The following is a 20,729-nucleotide window of genomic DNA, read 5'->3' on the forward strand; positions in this document are numbered from 1 at the left end:
TGGTCCCGCGGTGCCGGTTCCGCTCGTGGTGCCGCCGCTCGCGGTGCCGGCTGGCGGAGCTCGGTTGGCCGCTCGTTGCGGCTCCCGTCGCTCTCACCGCCCTCGGGGTGGCGGGGCGGGGCCCGGAGGCGGGGGATGAGGAGGAGGAGGCGGCGGCACGGCGGCAGCATGGCGGCCGGGCGCGAGCTGCTGGGAGCGCCGCCGCCTCCCCCGCCTTCCCCCGCCGCCCCCGAGCCGCAGCCCGCCGGGACGCTGCCCAAATAGCCGCCCCGCCCGGCCCTGCCCCGCACGGAGCGCGCCCGGCCATGGAGCTCGCCAAGCCGGCCTTCCCCGCGCTGCCGCAGGCCAAGGAGGACTCGGAGGTAGGCGGCCCGGCCGGGGCGGATGGGGGGGGGGCACCGCCCGCGGGATCTCCGCGCCCGCCCGAGGCCCCTCGGCCGCCCGGCACAGCGCCGAGCAACGCTACGGCCGCTCCCCGCCGCGGGCCGCGATCCGGGCCTGCCCTCAGCCTGTCCCGGGCCTGTCCCGGGCCTGTCCCGGCCTCCGTGTGCGCCCGGGGAGCCCCCGAGCTGCGGGGGGTGGGAGCTGCCGGGCGCCCCGTGCCCGCCGCACAACAGTTGGCGTTGTTCGCTCCCACACTCAGAACTACTCGCTGAGCGGGCGGGATGCCCGAGCTGAGCCTCAGGACGGCTGAGCCCAGGGACGGCTGCCAGCCCCGGCACCCACCGGCACGGGGCTCATCTCGGCGCTGGGCTCAGCCGGGCGCTGTGCCGCTGTCACTGCCCGCTGCTGCTCCGTCTCACCCCGCTGTGTCCCACCGAGGGCAGCGGCTCACACCGCGCCGGTTTCGCTGTGGGAAGTGAATGCTGCTCTCAGGACTCGTGGCTGATCAAAGCGGGGTTGTAACGCGGTGCCCTTTGCAAAGCGGGTCGTGGTTCTTGTTCCCATTATCTCTCTCTCAACAACACGTGTGTAATGGTAGAGCTGCTGTTTGTGCGTGTGGGGGAAGCTGGAAAGTTGTGGTCGGTGTCAGGAGATCCAGGGAGCTAAGGGTGAGAGATGTGAGTGCCCGGCCTCCAGCACAGACATTGAGAAGATGCTTTGGGAAAGCAGTCGGAGGAGAATGGAGCCGTTCTGCCTCCAAACTGATGGAGAGCTGAGGATGGAGCCCTGTGTGCTGCTCTTTAGTGAGAAGCACACAAGTATTGTCTGCAGGGGGTGGTTGTGTGTTGTTTAATGCTGTTTTGGTAGGTTGGACTTTGAGATATTGATGGGAAAGAGGGTGAACTCAGGCAGTGCCCGCTTTAGGTCCTGCTGGAGGCTGCTCAAGGGCAAGAGCAGCTCTGTGCTCATGTTAAGGTGCTCCCGGTGCCCCTTTGTCCTCAGTGACAAAGTAGTAGTAGTTCTGTAGTAGTAGTGTGGGCCCCTGAGGGCATTCAAGGCCAGGCTGGATGTGGCTCTGGGCAGCCTGGGCTGCAGGTTGGTGGCCCTGCACACAGCAGGGGGTTGGGACCAGGTGATGGTTGTGGTCCATTTCAACCCAGGCCATTCTGTGGTGTTTGATCTGCTGTTCTCAGCCAACAGTACCTGTAGTGTGTGTGAAGTGCTTTGTTGGGACACGCAGCCGGAATGTGCCTGCTGGGGGGAGCCCTGCCTCCTCCTCATCCCAAACCCGATAACAGCAGCGGAATTGATAGAGCACAAGTTTGCTCCGAGCTCTCCGTGACGTGTGTCGCTTTCTTTTCCTGTAGCTCGTGTGTACTGAGGGCTTGCTCAGGTGGTGAAAGCTTGTTTGCTACAGATCAGGCACAGACAGGTACGTGCTGGTGTCTGCCACGTGTCGTGTGAGGTTGTATCAGCCTCCCCCGGTCCTGCTGGCCCTGCTGCAGCCTGGCTGCCTGTCCAGCCCTGCAGTGTGAGCCCAGAGAACCTTCCCTTACCCACTATTAAGCCCATGCTGGGAGCTGCACTCTTTTCTACAGGTCCTTATACCATTTCAGTTGTTGCAGTTTTAATTTCTGGGTATTGGAAATGTTTCCAGTAGGTGCTCTGAGTGTCAGTAACCACACACACACTGTTTTATAGATCAGTGACAGTGTGTGTATCAGACCCTGTGGGTAATGCTGACTGTATGTAGCCCAGAAGTGGTTTCCATGCTTAGATGGGGCCAAAAAATCCTGTAAATCTCAGGAATGCTGTTATTTCTCTCCCTGTGTAAAAATATATGGAGTCACAGAATGTCCCCAGTTGAAAGGAACCCATGAGGATCATCAAGTCCAACTTGTAAAGGTTAAGAACCATAGAATCATATCACAGAATGGCCCGGGTTGGAAGGGACCTCAAGGATCACGAAGCTCCAACCCCCCACCACAGGCAGGGCCACCAACCTCCACATTGATACCAGCCCAGGCTGCCCAGGGCCCCATCCAACCTGGCCTTGAACAGCTCCAGGGATGGACGGGGCATCCACAGCCTCTCTGGGCAGCTGTTCCAGCACCTCACCACTCTCACAGTAAANAGGGATGGACGGGGCATCCACAGCCTCTCTGGGCAGCTGTTCCAGCACCTCACCACTCTCACAGTAAAGAACTTCCCCCTGACATCCAACCTAAATTCTCCCTCCTTCAACTTCAATCCATTTCCCCTTGTCCTGCTGTTATCTGCCCTTTCCAAGAGTTGAAGCTATGGAGCTTCTAGCAGAGGGTCAGGTTGGTAGCAGTGCTGGCTGAGCGTCAACTGGTATCTGTGATCAAGGCTCTCCATGCTGTTGGTGTTGGAATTATCAGCTTGGTGACTAAGTGATCGAATTGCCTTTCTCATTATGCAGATAAAAACGAGCTCCCTTTAGCACATGCTTTTTTACAGAGCCGTTCATTTCAGTTCTGTTATCTTTAGCCCAAAGATAACAGATAACCTGATATCTGACTGCTTTCAAACAGTGCGGCAGCGCAGGCTGGCTAAATGTGGCACAGATTCCATGAGCTTTCTTCCTCTGACAATCACTTCAAAACCCCTTAACAGAAGCTGCAGCTCTCCCTCTTGTCTGTGGGGAGATCCGCACTGCACAGGTTGCCCAGTGATGTGGTTGATGCCTCATCCATGGAGGCTTTCAAGTTGAGGCTGGATCAGACCATGGGCAACCTGCTGGAGCCGTGGTGCCCCTGTGCATTGCAGGGGAGCTGCAGTGGACAAGCTTGGGAAGCTTAAAAGAAGAGATGTCAGCCCAGAACTGCAGCAAAGTGCTGGCCCATTGAAGCTGACTTAGAGCACTCTTAGAAGGAAATGGAATAGGGCTGGGTGTGTTATCAGCTCCCTGCCTGCTGCCAGCTCAGCCTTTCCCACCTGGCACAGAGGTGGCTGATGGAGCTCTGCTCTTTAATCATCGCTTCAGGTCACCGATTGTGGGTGGTGACATGGAGCACTGTGATGGAAGGCAGAGTGGTTGTGACGGGCAGGAGCTGTGAGCTGAGAGCTCAGCTCTGCTCGTGGCATTTTGCATCTTTTTGCATTGTTTTGCATCCCATTCATATAATCTCGTTAATCGTGTTAATTTCAAAAGCCTTTCAGCCTTGTCAGGAGATGGACACCAACGAGGGGCAATTCTGCCCTTGGATAAAGGCAGCATTTAAACTGAGATGGTGTCTTTTAGATACTTTGCAGAGTAACCCTGGGAAGCTGCTCCTTTTTGGGCGATGCTCAAATCAAATGTCTGGGGCCAACACTGACTTCCATTCTTGCTCTGAACATCTGTGGCACCTGTTGTCCTTTGGGTTTTGTGTTCCTTTGGACCTGGTATTGCTGAGCTCTCACCTCCTGGCTTTGCACAGCACCCAGCTCCCTGCTCACCATGTGCTGGAGAGGAATGGTTTGGACACAGCGAGTCCCCTTCACCGAAGTGGTGATGAATTTGTGTTCTCATTTCGCTCCAGATGAGGGCTGTAAATTCTCCAAGTATATAAATAGAGCAGTAAACACACTTGTGTACTCCTGGAGAGCAACTCCAGCTTGTCAGAAGTGATTCCTCATGGCCTCGTTTGTACATGTGGACAAACCCAGGGCTCCCTTGCTTTTTGGTGGTACGTTGTGCTGTCCCACATACAGTGAAATAGCAGCATTGTGCAAACACACCCCATCAACCTCCAAAGGATCCCATTCCTGAAATCCCATCCTGCTGTCCCGGGGTCTGTTGTGCTGGGATGGCTGTGGGGTGAGGGCAGTGGGAGCTGTAAGGAAGAAAAGAGCAGAGTCTGCTGAAGGATTTTCCCTGTTAGCTTTGGCTGCTCCATAAGGCAGCTCTCGAGTTGCAGCACATCACTGTACAGTGAGGATGCTGTGCCTTGCACACATGTTCCTCTGCCCACACGGTGCCGCTCCTATAGGAACTTGCTGGTGCAACCTATAGAGAGCGGCCTTGTCTTCATATCACTGATCTCTGCTTGGCTTTGTTTTTCCCTTGCTGTGCTCACAGACTGTTTTTATTTTCTTTGAAGGACTGGACGTATCCCATGAGGAGAGAGATGCAGGTATGGCACCATTTCCTTTTTTGTTCAAGTCAAAACCCTCAGTGCCCTCTGTATGAAAATGAAAGCGTCCTACAAACCAAAGCTGCTGTCGGGATTGGTCTTTAGGGGCAAAGTACAAATGCTGTAGTTTGTTGTAGAATCAGAATGGCCTGGGTTGAAAAGGACCCCAATGCTCATCCAGCTCCAACCCCCTGCTGTGTGCAGGGTCACCAACCAGCAGCCCAGGCTGCCCAGAGCCACATCCAGCCTGGCCTTGAATGCCTGCAGGGATGGGGCATCCACAGCCTCCTTGGGCAACCTGTTCCAGTGCGTCACCACCCTCTGGGGGAAAAACTTCCTCCTAAGATCCAACCTCAACCTCCCCTGTCCCAGTTTCAAACCATTCCCCCTTGTCCTATCATTGCCCACCCTCACAAACAGCCCTTCCCCTCCTGTTTATACACTCCCTTCAAGTACTGCAGGGCCACAGTGAGGTCTCCTTGGATCCTTCTTCAAGCTGAACAAGCCCAGTTCCCTCAGCCTTTCCTCATAGGAGAGCAGCTCCAGCCCTCCCATAGAATGGCTTGGGTTGGAAAGGACCTCAAGATAGTCTTGTCTCCATGAGTGCTGTGGGAGGTGGTTGCTAGAACTACATATTGCAGCTTTGCTTTTTAACTTGAATTCTGGGGCTGGTAGCAATCAAACAGGAATTTATTCCAAATAAAGGACTGAATTCCTGTTCCACAACGAGATCCCCTGCGTGTGGATCATGTTGCTTTTATTTTTGCCAAACTGACTTTGTCCCCTGCTCCCATGGGAGCTGTGGCTGGGTGATGTCCCTTGCTAACATGTGAGTTATTTGTTTCCCTGCCCGTGGTCTGAGTGCAGTGCAGTGTGTTATTTCAAATCATCTCGTCTTGATATTAAATGTCTGTTTTTCTGCCCCTCCCCCTAGGAAATTTTACCTGGGTTATTTTTAGGCCCATACTCTTCAGCTATGAAAAGCAAGGTATGATTTTCAGAACGGTATCTCCCAAGGAAGCTTTGCTGTGGCGATGTGTCCAAGTGTGTGTGTGTGTGTGTGTGTGTGTGTATCTGGAGGTACGCACTTGGTTGCAGCACTCATTGCAGCCCTGTGGTACCTTCCCTGCTGGGTGCAGGCAACACGTGGTGCATTTCTGGGCTGGTTTCTCAGCCCTGGGGGCTGCTATTGATTCCTTCCTCTTTCCAGAGAGGATCTGGACGCTGCAGCCATGCAGACACGTGCAGAAGCTGCATTTATTTAACGATCCTGAGAGTGAATGGGTTCCTTTGGGGTGGGGGGGAGGTGGAAGTAAATTCAGGGGGAGGAGAAGAGGGCACAGACAAACAAGTTCCCTGAGCACCTTTATTGCCTGCTCCTTTATTGCTGTTGGAAATGCTTTTCTTGCAAATTGTTTTGTCATTTTAAACACACATATACCCCCATTCTGTTTCACGCGATGCTTTGAGTGTTAGAAAAGCAGCTCTGATTTCCCTTGAGGACCTGGTGTCACTCATGTATTAAAGTCTGACTTTTCTTTTAATGGCTGTTTAATAGATGGATCCAGCAGCCTAAACAAATCTGCTTTCCTCTTTTGCAGCTACCTATACTTCAGAAGCATGGAATAACCCATGTAATATGCATACGGCAGAACATCGAAGCCAATTTCATTAAACCAAACTTCCAGCAGCTGTTTAGGTAAGAAATGAACATGATGTGCAGACCTGAAAGCAGTCGATAGTCTGACTTCTAAGCACCTTATTCTGTATTGATAAGGTGGGGTGGGTGTGAGTGTTCTGCCCAGTGGTCTGAGCCATGTGGGTTATCTTGGTGTCTTGCAGATTTCAGTGCTAATGTGTGCTCAATGACTGTTCTCATTGCAGGTATTTAGTCCTGGATATTGCAGATAATCCAGTTGAGAATATAATACGATTTTTCCCTATGGTAAGTGTGGGTTAATGGGAGTAGGGCTGCCCAGTAAGATCATTATGAACCAACACACACATGGCTTCAGCTGTGGGAAACCCGGCCTGAGGCAGGTGGCAGAGCTCTTAAGTGACCTCTTACTGCCCCTGTAGCAAATGTGATCAGCTTGTTCCTGCAAGTAGAGAAATGAAGGTGGAGTTACAAGAGCTGTAAGAGATTGTCCCGAAAGAAGACAGTTCATGGGGGAATCATAGTTATTTTGGAAAACTTTCTCCTAAAGGAAACTGGTATCCTGGGCTCCATCAGCAGAGGGGTGGCCAGCAGGGGCAGGAGGTGATTGTCCCTCTCTGCTCTGCCCTCTTGAGGCCCCATCTGCAGTGCTGTGTCCAGGTCTGGAGCCCCAATACAAGAAAGGCAGGGAGATGTTGGAGAGGGTCCAGAGGAGCCACAAAGATGCTCAGAGGCTGCAGCACCTTCCCTAAAAAGACAGGCTGAGGGAGCTGGGCTTGTTCAGCATGAAGAGAAGGCTGCGGGGTGACCTCAGTGCAGCCTGCCAGGACCTGAAGGGAGCCTACAGACAGGAGGGGAGTCAGCTCTGTGAAAGGGCAGATAACAGCAGGACAAGGGGAAATGGTTTGGAGTTGAAGGAGGGCAGATTGAGGTTGGATGTCAGGGGGAAGTTGTTTACTGTGAGAGTGGTGAGGTGCTGGAACAGCTGCCCAGAGAGGCTGTGGATGCCCCGTCCATCCCTGGAGGTGTTCAAGGCCAGGTTGGATGGGGCTGTGAGCAGCCTGGTCTAGAGGGAGGTGTCCCTGCTTATAGCCGGGGGTTGGAGCTACATGGTCCTTGAGGTCCCTTGGAATCCAAATCATTGCATGATTCTGTGCTTTACTGCTGCTTGGAATCTTCCCCACAATAAATAATCCAGCTTTTGCTGCTCATCCAGTGAACTGTTTCAACCTGGTACTATTCTACAGACCTCACTAGATCATGTCATGCCTTATTAGATTGCTTAGACCTCCTTTTGTAATTGAAAATATCATTGGGGAACCTTAGAAAGACACAGATATCAGTCTTGCGATCTGGGCCGTGCTGGTGTTGATGCTTGTGGTTTCTCCTTTACCTACAAGTATCAACCAAAGACGTCTGAAAGGTGCTTTGTATCACAGTGCCCTGACGTGCTGTGCTGCGTATCCCTGACTGTTTTATGGGTGAGGAGAAGCTGCAGTACAAATCAAGATGTTCAGCTGAAGTGGAGTCTAAGCCTGCATAAATGAAGTGGGTGACTGTTACTATGTGTAAAGACCAAGACAAAAATGTCTGCCAAATGTAAATGCAAACAGTAGGAAACTTTGTAAAAAATCCCAAAGTTCCAGTCTTTTGATGGTGGTTTTTTTTTCTCTCTTTTCAGACTAAAGAATTTATTGATGGAAGTTTACAAAGTGGAGGTAAATCAGATTGACTTTTCCCTTCATTGACCAGTACATTGCTCTTAAAGCTTTAAAGCAGATGTGTGTGATAGATGCTCTTAAATATGAGGCTTTCTTAAATGTGGGGGGGTTAATTTTGTTTGACTTGAACTGGATTACACACATCCAGAGTCAGCTGTTTTTCCCTTTTGCTTTCAACGGGAAAACAAACCTCTTCATACATCCCTCCTTCATTTGAGACTCATGTGTGCTCTCTAATGGAGAGCTTAAATCTGCATTGTGGTCCTAGAATGCTGATGCTGTTACTCACAGTCCTCAGAGGGTGGGAATCCACGTTTCTGTGTCCCGCAGTAGTGATGGTTAGATTACATGATCTTGTATGTCCTTTCCAACCTTATGATTCTATGATGCACGGAGTGTAGCCAGTAACAGAGTGAAGCGTAACACGCTCTTGTTATTCTTAGGTTGTGCCTTGCTGATGTTTAATTGCTCATAACAACTTAAAACTGCATCTCAAAGAACTTCCTTCCATTTTTACAAGAGCCTTTTTGGCTTTTTTTTCTTCCTCAGGAAAAGTTCTTGTCCATGGAAACGCAGGGATTTCTAGAAGGTAGGAGAACATCCATCCTGCTCGTTCTCATTTTACACCACTGGAATCTATTTTAGTGACTTTGAGAAATGTGTTTTTGTTTTTGTTTCAGTGCTGCCTTAGTTATTGCATACATCATGGAAACATTCGGGGTGAAGTACAGGTAAGAGCAGAGTTTGTGTAGTCCATGATCTGTCCAATAAGGCAGAAGTAAGAGGGTACTTAAGAGCAGAGAAGCAGTCTGGTATATCTGTAGATGTAATGGTTTTAATTCAAGTCACGTGAATTGAAATGGATAATAAATTTGGGGGGAATGCACAGTCCTGTATTGCCGTATAAACCACTTGTTGCCCCTGAGGCTGGGTGAAGGCTTTCACATGGGGAAGACGATTCCATTTCTTTCCCCTGAATATTTGCTTTCACCCTTCCATGAAGAAGCAGGCACCTTTTGCTAATGGCAGCCCACAGACTGGTGCCTTGCTGTCACACTCTGTAAGAGGGACCCCAAGAGGCTGTTACAAGACATGTTTCAAGCTGCATGTTGAAAACAGGCCAGCAAGTAGAAGGCTGGAGATTGGGGTGGGCAGAGAGTGTGTTACAGCTACTGCCTTCTGTTCTGCACAGAAAAGTTCAGTTAAGCAAAGCAGTTGTGAGAAGGCTGCGTGCTTCCCAGAACTGATAACCTGAACTCCTGAAGCCCCACAGATCTGTTACAGTCTGTTTTCCACTGAAGTGTTTTTTGTCTCTTTCTCTTGTTAAGGGATGCGTTTACTTACGTTCAAGAAAGAAGGTTCTGTATTAATCCTAATGCTGGATTTGTCCACCAACTTCAGGTGATGCTTTGTTCTTATTTCTGGGCTTGCATAACTTGGAGAAAGCTGCAGGGAGACCTCATTGTGGCCCTGCAGTACTTGAAGGGAACGTATAAACAGGAGGGGGAATGGCTGTTTGTGAGGGTGGCAGTGATAGGACAAGGGGGAATGGTTTGAAACTGAGACAGGGAAGGTTCAGGCTGGATCTGAGGAGGAAGTTTTTCCCCCAGAGGGTGGTGACGCACTGGAACAGGTTGCCCAAGGAGGCTGTGGATGCCCCATCCCTGCAGGCATTCAAGGCCAGGCTGGATGTGGCTNGGAACAGGTTGCCCAAGGAGGCTGTGGATGCCCCATCCCTGCAGGCATTCAAGGCCAGGCTGGATGTGGCTCTGGGCAGCCTGGGCTGCTGGTTGGTGACCCTGCACACAGCAGGGGGTTGGAACAGGGTGATCATTGTGGGCTTTTGCAACCCAGTGCAGTCTATGATTTTGTTTTTCTTATCACATCTCAAAACTCAGTTGTTGAGTCATCTTGCTACAAAACCAACTTTTCTACTTAGGCTTAATTTTCCTGTCAAAATGGTTATTTGAGTGAATGTCAGGAATCTATAGCTGACCTGGGGAAGAAGATGAACTGGTATCTTAGTTAATTAGATGTAAACTTTAGACAAAGCAAATCTAGGAATGGAAGAGAAATGAAAACAGTTTTGTGCACAGTGGTTAAAGGCTCTTTAAACAGCTTAGTTGGTGGCCAAGGAAAGTGCCAAGTGGGTATTGTGGCACACATCTGTGTTTATTCTTGATGCTTACGTTCATAGATAATGAAGTTCTCAGGTCTGAAACCACATTTTCAGTATCATGGAAATCTCTTTCTTAAAGCCATTTCCTGTCATCCTTTAGATTTTTCTCTTTCTTTGATGCCTTGATGGTTTTTGTTGTTCATGTTAAAGCAACAGAGAATGTCCCTGCTTTAAAACCCTTTGCTATTCCTGTAATGTACACCCTGACCTGCCCTAGTCAACTCTCTGACTTTGTCCTCCACCTGCTCACAGGGTATTATACCAAATTAATAGTGGTGTGTATTATTAAACTTTTTCAGGAATATGAAGCCATCTATCTAGCAAAACTGACCATCCAGATGATGTCACCGCTACAACTGGAGAGATCCCTCTCTGTTCCACCTGGCACTACAGGTCAGCAGCCTCTTCTGTTGTGTGTGATGCCACCTGCTGACCCTGCTGGTGTGTGGGGAATGTCTCATGCCCTGTGCAAGCCCCCAACAGCAGTGAATCACAGAATGGCCCGGGTTGGAAGGGACCTCAAGGATCATGAAGCTCCAACCCCCCACCACAGGCAGGGCCACCAACCTCCACATTGATACCAGCCCAGGCTGCCCAGGGCCCCATCCAACCTGGCCTTGAACACCTCCAGGGATGGACGGGGCATCCACAGCCTCTCTGGGCAGCTGTTCCAGCACCTCACCACTCTCACAGTAAAGAACTTCCCCCTGACATCCAACCTAAACCTTCCCTCCTTCAACTTCAAACCATTTCCTCTTGTCCTGCTGTTATCAGCCCTTTCAAAGAGTTCATTCCCCTCCTCTTTGTGGGCTGCCTTTAGGTATTGGAAGGCTGCCATGAGGTCACCCTGCAGCCTTCTCTTCTCCTGGCTGAGAACCTCAAACTTTTGGAAGGGGGTGTGTGTGCCTACTTGAAACAGAGGAAGAACTGAGTGTGGGGAGAGAGAAGTTTTGGGGAGCCCAAAAAATAATGGGTTCCAATAAACTTCTTGGGGTGAGGGAAGAGGAGAGCAGTGAGCAGCTGGCTGTACCAGAAGCTCAATGTCATGAAGGGGTAACGCATCCTCCAAGAATTACCAACTGTCCTGTAGTCCTACTAACAACCACATGTTGTGGCTGATGCCTTTCTCTTCCTGCCTCTTTCTTTTTGCAGGAAGTCTAAAGAGGATGCATGAAGAGGACGAAGAACTTGGAACCATGCAAGTGGCAGCAGCACAGAATGGATGAGGACAGCACGGTCTGCGTTGTGAACTCCTGCTGAGAGAGGTGAAGAAAGCAAGGGGGAAAAAAAGAAAACTAATGCAAAAGGATGAACACACACGGCTTCTTTTCAATTACATGTTGCTTTCAGATGTAAGTCTGCCTCTGCAACACACTAAGCATCATTTTTAAGATGTTGGACTTCTTGAATGAATAGATGGCACTGATTGTTTTACTCCTTTTTTACACTTTACAGTTTTATTCTAAACCAAGATTTTTGGACTTGCAAAGAGGTATTATTGCAATAATGCACTTTTCATACTTGAAATTTCTTTATTTGTATGATATAAAGTTATTACTTTAAACAAAATGCAAGCTGGGGGGGATTTGTTTATAAAGTTATTTGTGTAATTTATAACAAGAGACTTTAGTAAAGAAAAAGTTTGCTAAAATGCACTTTGTCCTCACTGCGTTACGGTCACACTCAGGTCTGTGTTGTACCAACTGCACTGTGCGCTCACTGCTGTTGGCAGCTGAGCAATGGCAGTGATCTATTCAGCATTAACCCCTTACTTGGTAATGAAATCCCATATGGAATCATTCTGAGGCCGAGACCAATTTAAGAGAGAATACTGTTCTAGAATTTTCTGCTTGTTTTATGCAAGCTGGTTTACTTTAGCAAAGTTCCGATTAGTTGATATAATGGTCCCATGCTAGATGAGTGCAGGTGGCAGTTACTGATTTCCCAGGTATGAGTGCTTTCAGAGCCTGGTGTTGACTGAGCAAATTGGGAAGCTGTTAGAGTGAATGGGAATGAATCTGGGAAATGGGGCAATGGGTTGAAGCAGGTGGGCTGAAGACGGGGATGAATATCAAAGACGTTTGTGAGTCTGAGCACCCGGCTTCCTTCCCTGTACTGAGAGAGCTGCGTGTACGAGGCCTGTGCTCTGTCAGGCTGGAAAGAGCAGCCTGCACTGCAGGCAGAAGTGGCAGCTGGGGGGGGATTTTGTGAGGGCAGGTGTGTTTGAGGGCATGAATCTGAGCAGCGAGGCCTCAGTGCTGTGAGGATCACTTCTGAAGCCGCCCTTTGCTGGAAGACTGAGAGCTTGTTTACCCTGCAGCACTTCTGCCTGGGTGTATTTAAGTCAAGTGGGCCACACCTGTGACTTGTTGATCTTTGCTTAGTCACCGATTCTCTGCCTTCTCTTGCAGTTCCCCAGAAGCTTTGCTGAGGGACAGTCCCTCCAGAGCAAGCCTGAACTTCTTAGCCTGTGTCAAAGCTGCTTAGAGACCTGTTACAGATAGCAGATTCTGGCTTGAAAACTGCCGCGTGGATTAAAGCATGCTGCTAGAACAGGTGCTGGTGACAGCTGAGGAAATCCTCCTGCAGTAAGTGAAGGCTTTTAGTTGAGCCAGGACACCTGGGTTGGGGCTTTATAGCCTTGCAGTCTCTCATGTGTGATGTGCAGGCCATGTGTGTGGGGAGGTTCCAGTGCAGGTGGGACAGCAGCACATTCCCCATATTGCCATTTGTCCTGTGCCATGTGCTTCAGTGAAGGAGTTATGTACATTCTTAAGGGGAAAAAAAAGTCTTTAAGAAGTGTGTTGTGATTCAGTTGGGAAACTTTCAGCTTTAAAAGAAAGTTTTGGGGCTGTTGGGAAATTAAATCCTCAGCCACCTCATCGCTTACCCTGCGGTGCTACCAGCCAGCTGTGCAGTTCCTGGCTGTCTCCCTGTCATCCTTCTGATGAAGCAAGGCTGGGAACCAGAGCTTCTGAGTAAAGCTGCTTCCTCCTTCAGCTCCCCTGGGCCTCCTTGGGCAGGAGTAGAGATGAAGCACAGGCAGAAGAACGCTACTGATTCATCGAACCATCCCCTGCCAGAGTGCCTTGTTCATGTCTAGTCGGGTTGTTACCTCACTGGGGTCCTGCTGTTTCCTCGGGGAGGCTGTTTCACCAACTCTTAGGCTTCATGACTAAGGATTTCCCACCAGTCTTTTCATTCCATTACCGCCTTCCTCTGACTGCCAGAGTCATTGTGTTCGTCTGCCTGCTGCCCTGCAGATAACAGCCTCTCAAATCCAAAGGGATTCTGAGGTTATATTTCCTCTCACATACTGCTATTTAGCTTTGCATTTAAAGCTGTCATTTCTTGCTTCTTGATCAGCTCGCTGATAGCAGGTATTTCAACTACCATTTGCTTTCTGAGGTTAAACCAGAGGTGGCGTTTGGCAGCAAGCATCCCTCCCTGGGGCCTTTGGGTATTGCTGGAGGCTGGATTTTCTCCCTGCCTCAGGTCCAGAGGTACAGTCACAGTACAGAAGTCGATGTGTTCCACAACTGGATGTTAAGGTACAAGAGCTCCCTTTCCATTTTAGGGGGAGCTGGGTGGAGGAAGGAGCTAAAGGTGCCATATCATGGGTGGAGAACCACAAACCAAGGACTGAAGGCTTAAGGAGCAGCGAATTTTGAGCCTTAGAGAAGCTGCTGGTGAAGTCCAGGCTATTGGAAAGCATTTCCCTGTTTGATTTCTGACACCATCTGTGGTTCCTTTGTTCTCTGATGTTTGGTCCCTCCTTTTGAGCCTATGCAGTTGTAGATAAAGAAGTTCTACCAGTTCTGAAGCCATGGTGTATTTTAATGGCCCCTGCTTCTGATAGTGGCAATTTCCAGTTCCTGTGAACTGACAGATTAAAATGCATGTGCCCACATGTATTCTTACAGCTGACTGAAACCTCAGTGCCATTTGTATGCCACTATCCAGACTGTTATCACCTCTCGGAGCTCCTGCCAGCACTTAGCAGAGCCGTTCCCTACTGCACAGGGTTGGTGTTGTGCTTGGTGGTGTGCATAGTGCCTGCACCAGCTTCACAATTCATTTGTAAAAGGCTCATTTCTGCCCTACAGCTCTTATGCTTTTCCTCCAGAGGGATTCCTGACAGTTCAGCAGTTAAATGGTATCTCTCCTCAGACAGCACAGATCTTCTGTACCTCCTACCATTCCCAAAAGGTTGGGCTGCCAAGGCTGGGAATGTCATCTCTAGTACAGAGCTTAGGGCTCATCCATGCCAAAGTGGGATTCCCCCCAGAAGAACAGCGTTGGGCAGCCACAAAACCAAGCTCTCAAGCTCATTTGTTTTGCAGTGATCTAAGTTGAGTACATTGTCACCTGCTCACTTGTACTAATCATTTCTCTTAATCTCTCTTAATGAGAGCCCAGAGCTACTGAGATGGAGCTCACATAATCCACTTCAAATCAGTGGAAGAGCAGAACTGATTAAAACAGTGAGAAGCAAAATACTCCTCCTTGGTCATCTGGTGATGTTTTATAGTGTAGACCTGGGGCTCCAGCTGCTTTCAGAGCCCCAGCTCCCCCTCAGGTGCACACAGCTCCAGGAAAACAGTGCCTGGGCTTAAACAGGAGCTTAGCAGAAAGTGGGTGAGAAGCTCCAGTCTGGCTCCTGAGATGCACAGGGCTCAGAGCTGGACTTGCTCTCAGTTTGTCACCACTGCTGGAGCCTGTGGCTGCATCTGTAAGCAATGAAGCTGTTGCAGACGCACACCTCAGGTTTCATGCCTTACTCTCAAGACTTGTTCCACAGATGCCACACTTCAAAAGGTGCCATACTTGAAATCAACGTGAAGACTCAACTCTTTGAGTTTATGGAAAAGCAGAAACTAAGGTACAGCAGCATCACAACCAGAGCAGATAGAGTTGGCAGTCTTAATTTATTCAGCTTAAACAAAGATTAAAAAAAAACAATCAATAAATAAAACAGACATTACCAAGGGAACACTAGATTGAGTGGAGTACCATCAGGGACATTAAATAGAACCCCCCACACGCAGCTTAAAGTAGCTCTCCACCCCACAAGGAAAGGATGTTCCGTAAGGCCTAACTGTTCACAAACAAGGCTGGCTGCCCTGTGCCAACCCCCCCCCCCCCCCCTTCTCATAATGCCCTAATTCACAGATGGAGGATTTGTCACTCTCCTTGCACAAAACACTACTGTTGAAGTGAGGGCTTTGTGTATTGTTTGCTTGCTGCTGGGGGCAAAAGTGCTAAAATGGTTTATCCAATCTTAGAGAAGAGGGATGCTTCCAACCAGCAGCTGCCCCTCGGGACGTGGATCTGGGATCTCTGGGTTGGTTTGAAATGCAAAAGGTAGAAGTGGTTACCGGCAAAAGCAGAGCTGAACTGGCCCAAAGGAGTTCAAGTAGAGCATGTTGGTCAGATGTGTTGGGTGAAGCTGAATGCCTTGGCACCTTCTTACAGATAGGGGCATTAACAGCCCCATCGAGCCTAGTGAAAACCCACTAAAGATGATGCACATTCTGCCTGTCAGACATCCCAGCTTCCTGTTTCTATTGCAAACCATGGGTTTGTTTGTCAACAAACATAATTTAATATGTTTTTAAGATAATTATCAGCTAAAGTGCAGGGTCCCTGCATGGAGAACTGCGCATCCATTTAGGCTCCAAAATATTGGCTTCAGAGCCCATAAGGAACCCCCTGCCCCTCCCAGCCACTTTAACAGCAACAAATCCAGTTTTGGAAAGCAGTGCCTATAAAACTTCAGGTACACAAACATGAACAGCACTTCAGGGAGGTTTCATGTAGGAACAGAACAAATTCCCACCCTGTGTATTACCAACTGCACATGAGAAGCAGCCGTGCCCAACCACATCACCCTCCAGCAAAGTACAGAGAGGAGCACAACCCCACAAAGCTGCACTTGGGCTACCAAGAAAAGAAGCGCCAACCTTTAGAAAAATACAATGCAAGAAAAAATCTGAGATAAAAATATAGACCTTTGGTTAAAAACCATCCCTTAGGAGTCCTTTGTAACGCAGCTGGAACAAAAAAAGCTTCACTTGGACTGAACAGTAGTAAAAATTAGTTCTAAGAGCTAACCCAGGAACCCTCCTCGCATGTCGGTACCGTGCCTTTCCTCTGCAGGCTTTACACATTTGATGCTCAGTATTTATAGGGATCGGTATATCTGCAGCAATAAACTATATAGATTTGTCATGAAGAGAATGTACCAGAGCTCCTCCGCCAGCAGTCTGTACAAAAACAGTGCTAGAAGTTGTCAGTTAAAGAACCGCTGAAACATGTAGTTTTCTTCAGATACCAAATAGCCAAACTTCTTGTAGAAGGCCACGTTTTTTGGCAGACACTCGAGTGTGATTTTATAACAGTTCAGTCTCTTACTGAGCAGTGTAAGAGTGGACATTAGTCTGAAAAAGATGAAAAAACAGCAGTTACGTGGGATGGCCCTGAACATGGGGTTGACCAACATTTAATTCACTAAAAGATAGCAACAGAAAATGCTTTTTAAAGGCCCACAGTGCTCATCCAGCTCCAACCCCCTGCTGTGTGCAGGGTCACCAACCAGCAGCCCAGGCTGCCCAGAGCCACATCCAGCCTGGCCTTGAATGCCTGCAGGGATGGGGCATCCACAGCCTCCTTGGGCAACCTGTTCCAGTGCGTCACCACCCTCTGGGTGAACAAACTTCCTCCTAAGATCCAACCCAAACATCCCCTGTCTCAGTTTCAAACCATTCCAGTATGTTTAGTGGTCCTGCTGCAGAAAGCTGTGTTCCATTTATCTGTTGATTTTCCCACTGGAAACACTTGGCAGACCCACCTACATCACAGTCAGTTCTGAAACCCCTCACTGATGGTTTTGGTTCTGCTCCACAGAACCAAAATCCTGCTCCAAGATCCTGCACTGTGTGCAGAGGGCAAAGGACAGACAGGTGGCATCCTGAGAGCAGCACAAGGGATGGGCTCACTTCAGACAACAGCAACTCACAGTGGACTTCAGTCCTGCCACATGGATGGCAGCTGTAAACCTTCCTCTTCCCAGAGAGCTCCTGCCCTGACATCAGTCATCACCACTGCAGTTAACGCGACTGCTGGCACTGATCAGTGTACCAACGTTAGGGAGCAGAAGCCCATTCAGTGAGGGCTTGCTGCCCTGCCTGGTGTTGAATAGCAAAGGTAACAAATACTCACAGTTTGCCGAGCTGCTTTCCTCTGCACTCCCCGCTTACTACTACGTCTTCTATCCTCCCTCTCTGTGAAAACACAGACAAGTGTTAGTGCAGCACACCAGCAGCGTGTACCCTCCCTCCTGCTCTAGGTCCCACGCCTGTGTTTCCTCCTGCCTTGTCAGACACAATTCCTCCACAAACGACGCCCTTATCTGACTCAGCACAAGGTATTTCATCACACAGTACCAAGGTAAAAATAACACGCGTGTTCTGGAAACAGAACCTTCTTCCTCTCTGTAGCTGCAGCCAGAGGATGTACCTTTGCACAGGAGTGAGTGAACTTGTGTTCTATCACCAGCGTTGCTGTAGCAACGATCTGTCCAAGGTTGGTATCTTCTACGACAGTAACGTAATAATCTCCAGATTTCTTCATGTGCTCAAAGGTTTCTGTGGGAGCAGATAGACAGAACACTCTTAGTTTCAGATTAATTTGCTGAATTCCGAATGCAGATCAGCGCAGAATTCAGGATCACAAGGTGTGAGACCGAGACACCGGGACCTTAAAGCCCCCCGGTCAGATTAACCCTGAGATAGAAGCCAGGAAAAGCAGGAATGAATCACAGAATGGCCTGGGCTGGGAAGGACCACACAAGATCATCCTGTTTCAACCCCCCTGCAGTGTGCAGGGTTGCCAAGCACTGGACCAGGCTGTCCAGAATGAAGTAAATGCCTTTTCCTTAACCACCAGGAGAACCCCCCCTTCCTCAGCAGATGGGGGCCAATTAAGGCAGCCGTACCTCCTGTAAGCTTTCGTACCTCTCAAAGCAGCGAAGCAAGCTGAGAAAGTCACTGAGCTGCAATCAAAGGCAAACCTCTGCTTCAGCCAAAAGAAGCCACCACCCAGTGCTCCCTCCCACCATGCATTAAAAGCTCAGCCTCAAAAGCAGGTATACAGTTTAAACTGTTGCCCTCTGGGACAACTGCAGTTGAATACAAAGCTGAATGCCAAAATCTGCCTCAGGGGACCCAAGATAATAAATCCCTCTGCATCACGGCCAGGTAGATTGCTGTCAGCATCACTATCTGCTGGTTCTCAGCAGCCTCTATGAAGTGCCAAGGCACGATGATATACTCACTGATAAACTGCTCTGGGCTCACCACTCCAGTTTCAGTCAGCTGACCCAGGACCTTGAAAAAGCCTGTTATAGAAGAGGAGAAAAGACTCAATGCAGGGTAGAGATGTGCAAATGGCACAGAGCAACCTGACAGGGCTGCCTGCAGAGTTCACCTCGTTCAGCTGTATGTAAAGGCCTGTGCTCTGCATATCACAGACCTGGACTGTAATCTTAAAATCAAACTCACACCTTGAGCAATGCCAAGGAGCAGCTCATCAGCAACCTGTAGCTTGAGTGCAGAAGAAGAGACACGGATGCTTAAGCAAGAGAAGCATCAACCTGACCTTATGCAATATTAAGCTATTTGTTCACAGCAACTTTTCTTTTGTCCCCGCCAGGTTACAGATGTGAAAGCTTCATAATCACACTGGTTCACATCACTTTCATATTAGATGGAACAGCGCAAACAAACATACTCCTCCCCTTATATAGAATCATATAGAATGAGCTGGGTGAGGACCACAGTGACCATCTGGTTCCAACTCCTTGCTGTGTGCAGGGTCAGCAGCCACCAGACCAGGCTGCCTAGAGCCACATCCAGCCTGGAACATGGCAGCCCTTAGAACTGTGCTGAATAAGAAACTGCGCATTATTTTTAATACTTGAATTTTAAGGTTATTTTTAAGGTTATTAAGATAGGAGAATAAATGTTGAGGGTCAAACAACACAGCAGCGATCCATCCATCGCACCAAGTGCTCCTGATAACCCAAAGCAGACAGAACACATCATCCTAACGCAGCAATACAGATAACCTAATTCAGCACCCGCTTTTGTTTGCGATGATCACACAACACGATTCTACCTCGGTTGACATCAGCCGTGCACAGCGGCCTCATGACCAGCCCATCTCCTGGCTCTGAAGGAGAAATGGAAGGAGAAAACGTGGCCGTGTTCTCGCTCCAGTCGAGCTCATGCAGAATGCTGGGGTCAAACATCGGCGTGTCGTCGGGCATCGCGGTTGCTACGGGCAGCATGGCAGCAAGAGGTGCTGTGGGACACAAAGCAACGTGTGAGCAGGGCTGCTGTTTCACTGCTCCCTCAGTGCACAAACAGCCTGTACCGGCTGTGTCACATCCACATTCGTTCACACTGGGGGTAGGAAGAGCGAGCGTTCCCAAGCAGTGTCATCACACACACACACACACAGGTGACACACAGCACACAGGCACACTAACAGCGTTTCATTGACGTCACATACTATGCATATGTACAGAAGCACCTCAGCGCCCATCACTGCCACTAACAGCTGTTAATCATTACAGAGCTGCGGGAAGCTGAGGGGACAAGGAAGCAGGGAGTGCAGGGAGCAGGAGCTGCGGCTGGGATCCGTGGTACCAGCACAGCACGGCACGGATCACTGCTGGTTAGCTGTGCATGTGGCTGCGGGCAGCCTGGGCTGGGGGTCTCTGACCCAGCACACAGCGGGGGGTGGGAAGTGCTTTTCAACCAGGCCATGCTACGGCTGGACACAGCACGGAACAGCGCGGTGCGGAGCTGAGGGTGAGGGAAGGAACAGGGTGAGGTGAGGAACAGGGTGAGGTGAGGAACAGGGTGAGGTGAGGAACAGGGTGAGGTGAGGTACAGCACGGTGTGGAGCTGGAGGCCTCACCCCGCCGCCACCACGCAGGGCCCCTCAACCGCACACCATGAGCCCGGGCAGCACCTGCCGGACCGGACCCGAGCCCGCAGCCCCTGCCCGGCCTCACTCCCCATAGACCCCCTATAGACCCCCCGTCCCGCTGTCCCCGCACTCACCCTCACTCCACACGAGGCCGCGGTGCCGCTCGAACCGGCTCTGACGCAGGCGCCGCACGGACGTGGCAGGAGGCGGGGCCTAACCAGCACGCACGCCACGATCCAGCCAATCGCCGGGCGCGCCGGCCGCCTCTCTCTACCTTTAGGCTCCCTGATTGGTGGAGAGCGGCGAGGCCACGTCCCCTGCCCTTGGTCTGAGGTGACGCCCCATGGAGGCGCGCAAGATGGCGGCGGTGTGTGGGGTGTGTTTGTGTGCGGCTGTGCTGGTACAGCCGGTAACACCGAGTGTTTATGGTGTGTTATACCGAGCACACAGCGACACCGCGGGGTTCGGATTGGTTACACGTATCACAGTGTCACGGTCCGTGCGGGTTGGAAGGGACCTTAGAGATCACCGAGTCCAACCCCCGGGATTCAATGGAGCCTCCTGTAGCACAGCGGCACTTCGACCACTTGTGCCTCAGGGGGATTCGAACCTGGGTCTACAGGGTTGCAGCAAAGTGGCGTCATTAACCACTG

General features: G+C 50.2%; 2 protein-coding genes across 6 annotated transcripts; one reads left to right on the forward strand and one right to left on the reverse strand.

The window, feature by feature from the left end:
* The first annotated feature begins 163 nt into the window (after positions 1–163).
* Positions 164–14,582, forward strand: STYX (serine/threonine/tyrosine interacting protein). Of its 5 annotated transcripts, none has more exons than XR_004307272.1 (13): positions 164–362; positions 4,491–4,523; positions 5,458–5,511; positions 6,125–6,222; positions 6,408–6,468; positions 7,862–7,898; positions 8,451–8,490; positions 8,582–8,632; positions 9,230–9,302; positions 10,380–10,473; positions 11,233–11,345; positions 12,492–14,104; positions 14,187–14,582. XR_004307272.1 is itself a non-coding variant. In XM_015865939.2 (12 exons), the coding sequence occupies exons 1-11, from the start codon at positions 306–308 to the stop codon at positions 11,304–11,306; spliced, it is 672 nt and encodes a 223-aa protein (XP_015721425.1). In that variant the 5' UTR covers positions 164–305; the 3' UTR covers positions 11,307–11,345; positions 12,492–14,582. The 5 variants fall into 5 exon arrangements, 2 of the variants coding, with proteins under 2 accessions (XP_015721425.1, XP_015721424.1); XR_001555944.2 differs by having other exon boundaries at positions 12,492–12,668; positions 13,658–14,582; XR_001555945.2 differs by having other exon boundaries at positions 12,492–12,668; positions 14,004–14,582.
* Positions 14,583–14,989: 407 nt separating this feature from the next.
* GNPNAT1 (glucosamine-phosphate N-acetyltransferase 1) lies at positions 14,990–20,317 on the reverse strand. Its single transcript, XM_015865940.1, has 6 exons — positions 20,211–20,317; positions 19,258–19,443; positions 18,416–18,478; positions 17,599–17,726; positions 17,302–17,363; positions 14,990–16,520 (listed from the first exon to the last, which is right to left on the reverse strand). The coding sequence occupies exons 2-6, from the start codon at positions 19,427–19,429 to the stop codon at positions 16,373–16,375; spliced, it is 573 nt and encodes a 190-aa protein (XP_015721426.1). The 5' UTR covers positions 19,430–19,443; positions 20,211–20,317; the 3' UTR covers positions 14,990–16,372.
* Positions 20,318–20,729: the final 412 nt, after the last annotated feature.

This window comes from Coturnix japonica, chromosome 5 (assembly GCF_001577835.2).
Source record: "Coturnix japonica isolate 7356 chromosome 5, Coturnix japonica 2.1, whole genome shotgun sequence".
Taxonomy (NCBI): Eukaryota; Metazoa; Chordata; class Aves; order Galliformes; family Phasianidae; genus Coturnix; species Coturnix japonica.

Bases quoted from the DNA above. Each gene is read 5' to 3' on its own strand.
- STYX (XM_015865939.2), top strand. From the start codon at position 306: ATGGAGCTCGCCAAGCCGGCCTTCCCCGCGCTGCCGCAGGCCAAGGAG. The intron at 363-4,490 runs GTAGGCGGCCCG...TTTTCTTTGAAG, and splicing joins AGGCCAAGGAGGACTCGGAG to GACTGGACGTATCCCATGAG. The intron at 6,469-7,861 runs GTAAGTGTGGGT...CTCTCTTTTCAG, and splicing joins TAATACGATTTTTCCCTATG to ACTAAAGAATTTATTGATGG.
- GNPNAT1 (XM_015865940.1), bottom strand. From the start codon at position 19,429: ATGCTGCCCGTAGCAACCGCGATGCCCGACGACACGCCGATGTTTGAC. The intron at 17,727-18,415 runs GTGAGTATATCA...CTGCTCCCACAG, and splicing joins GAGCCCAGAGCAGTTTATCA to AAACCTTTGAGCACATGAAG. The intron at 16,521-17,301 runs GTGAGTATTTGT...CATCTTTTTCAG, and splicing joins GGAAAGCAGCTCGGCAAACT to ACTAATGTCCACTCTTACAC.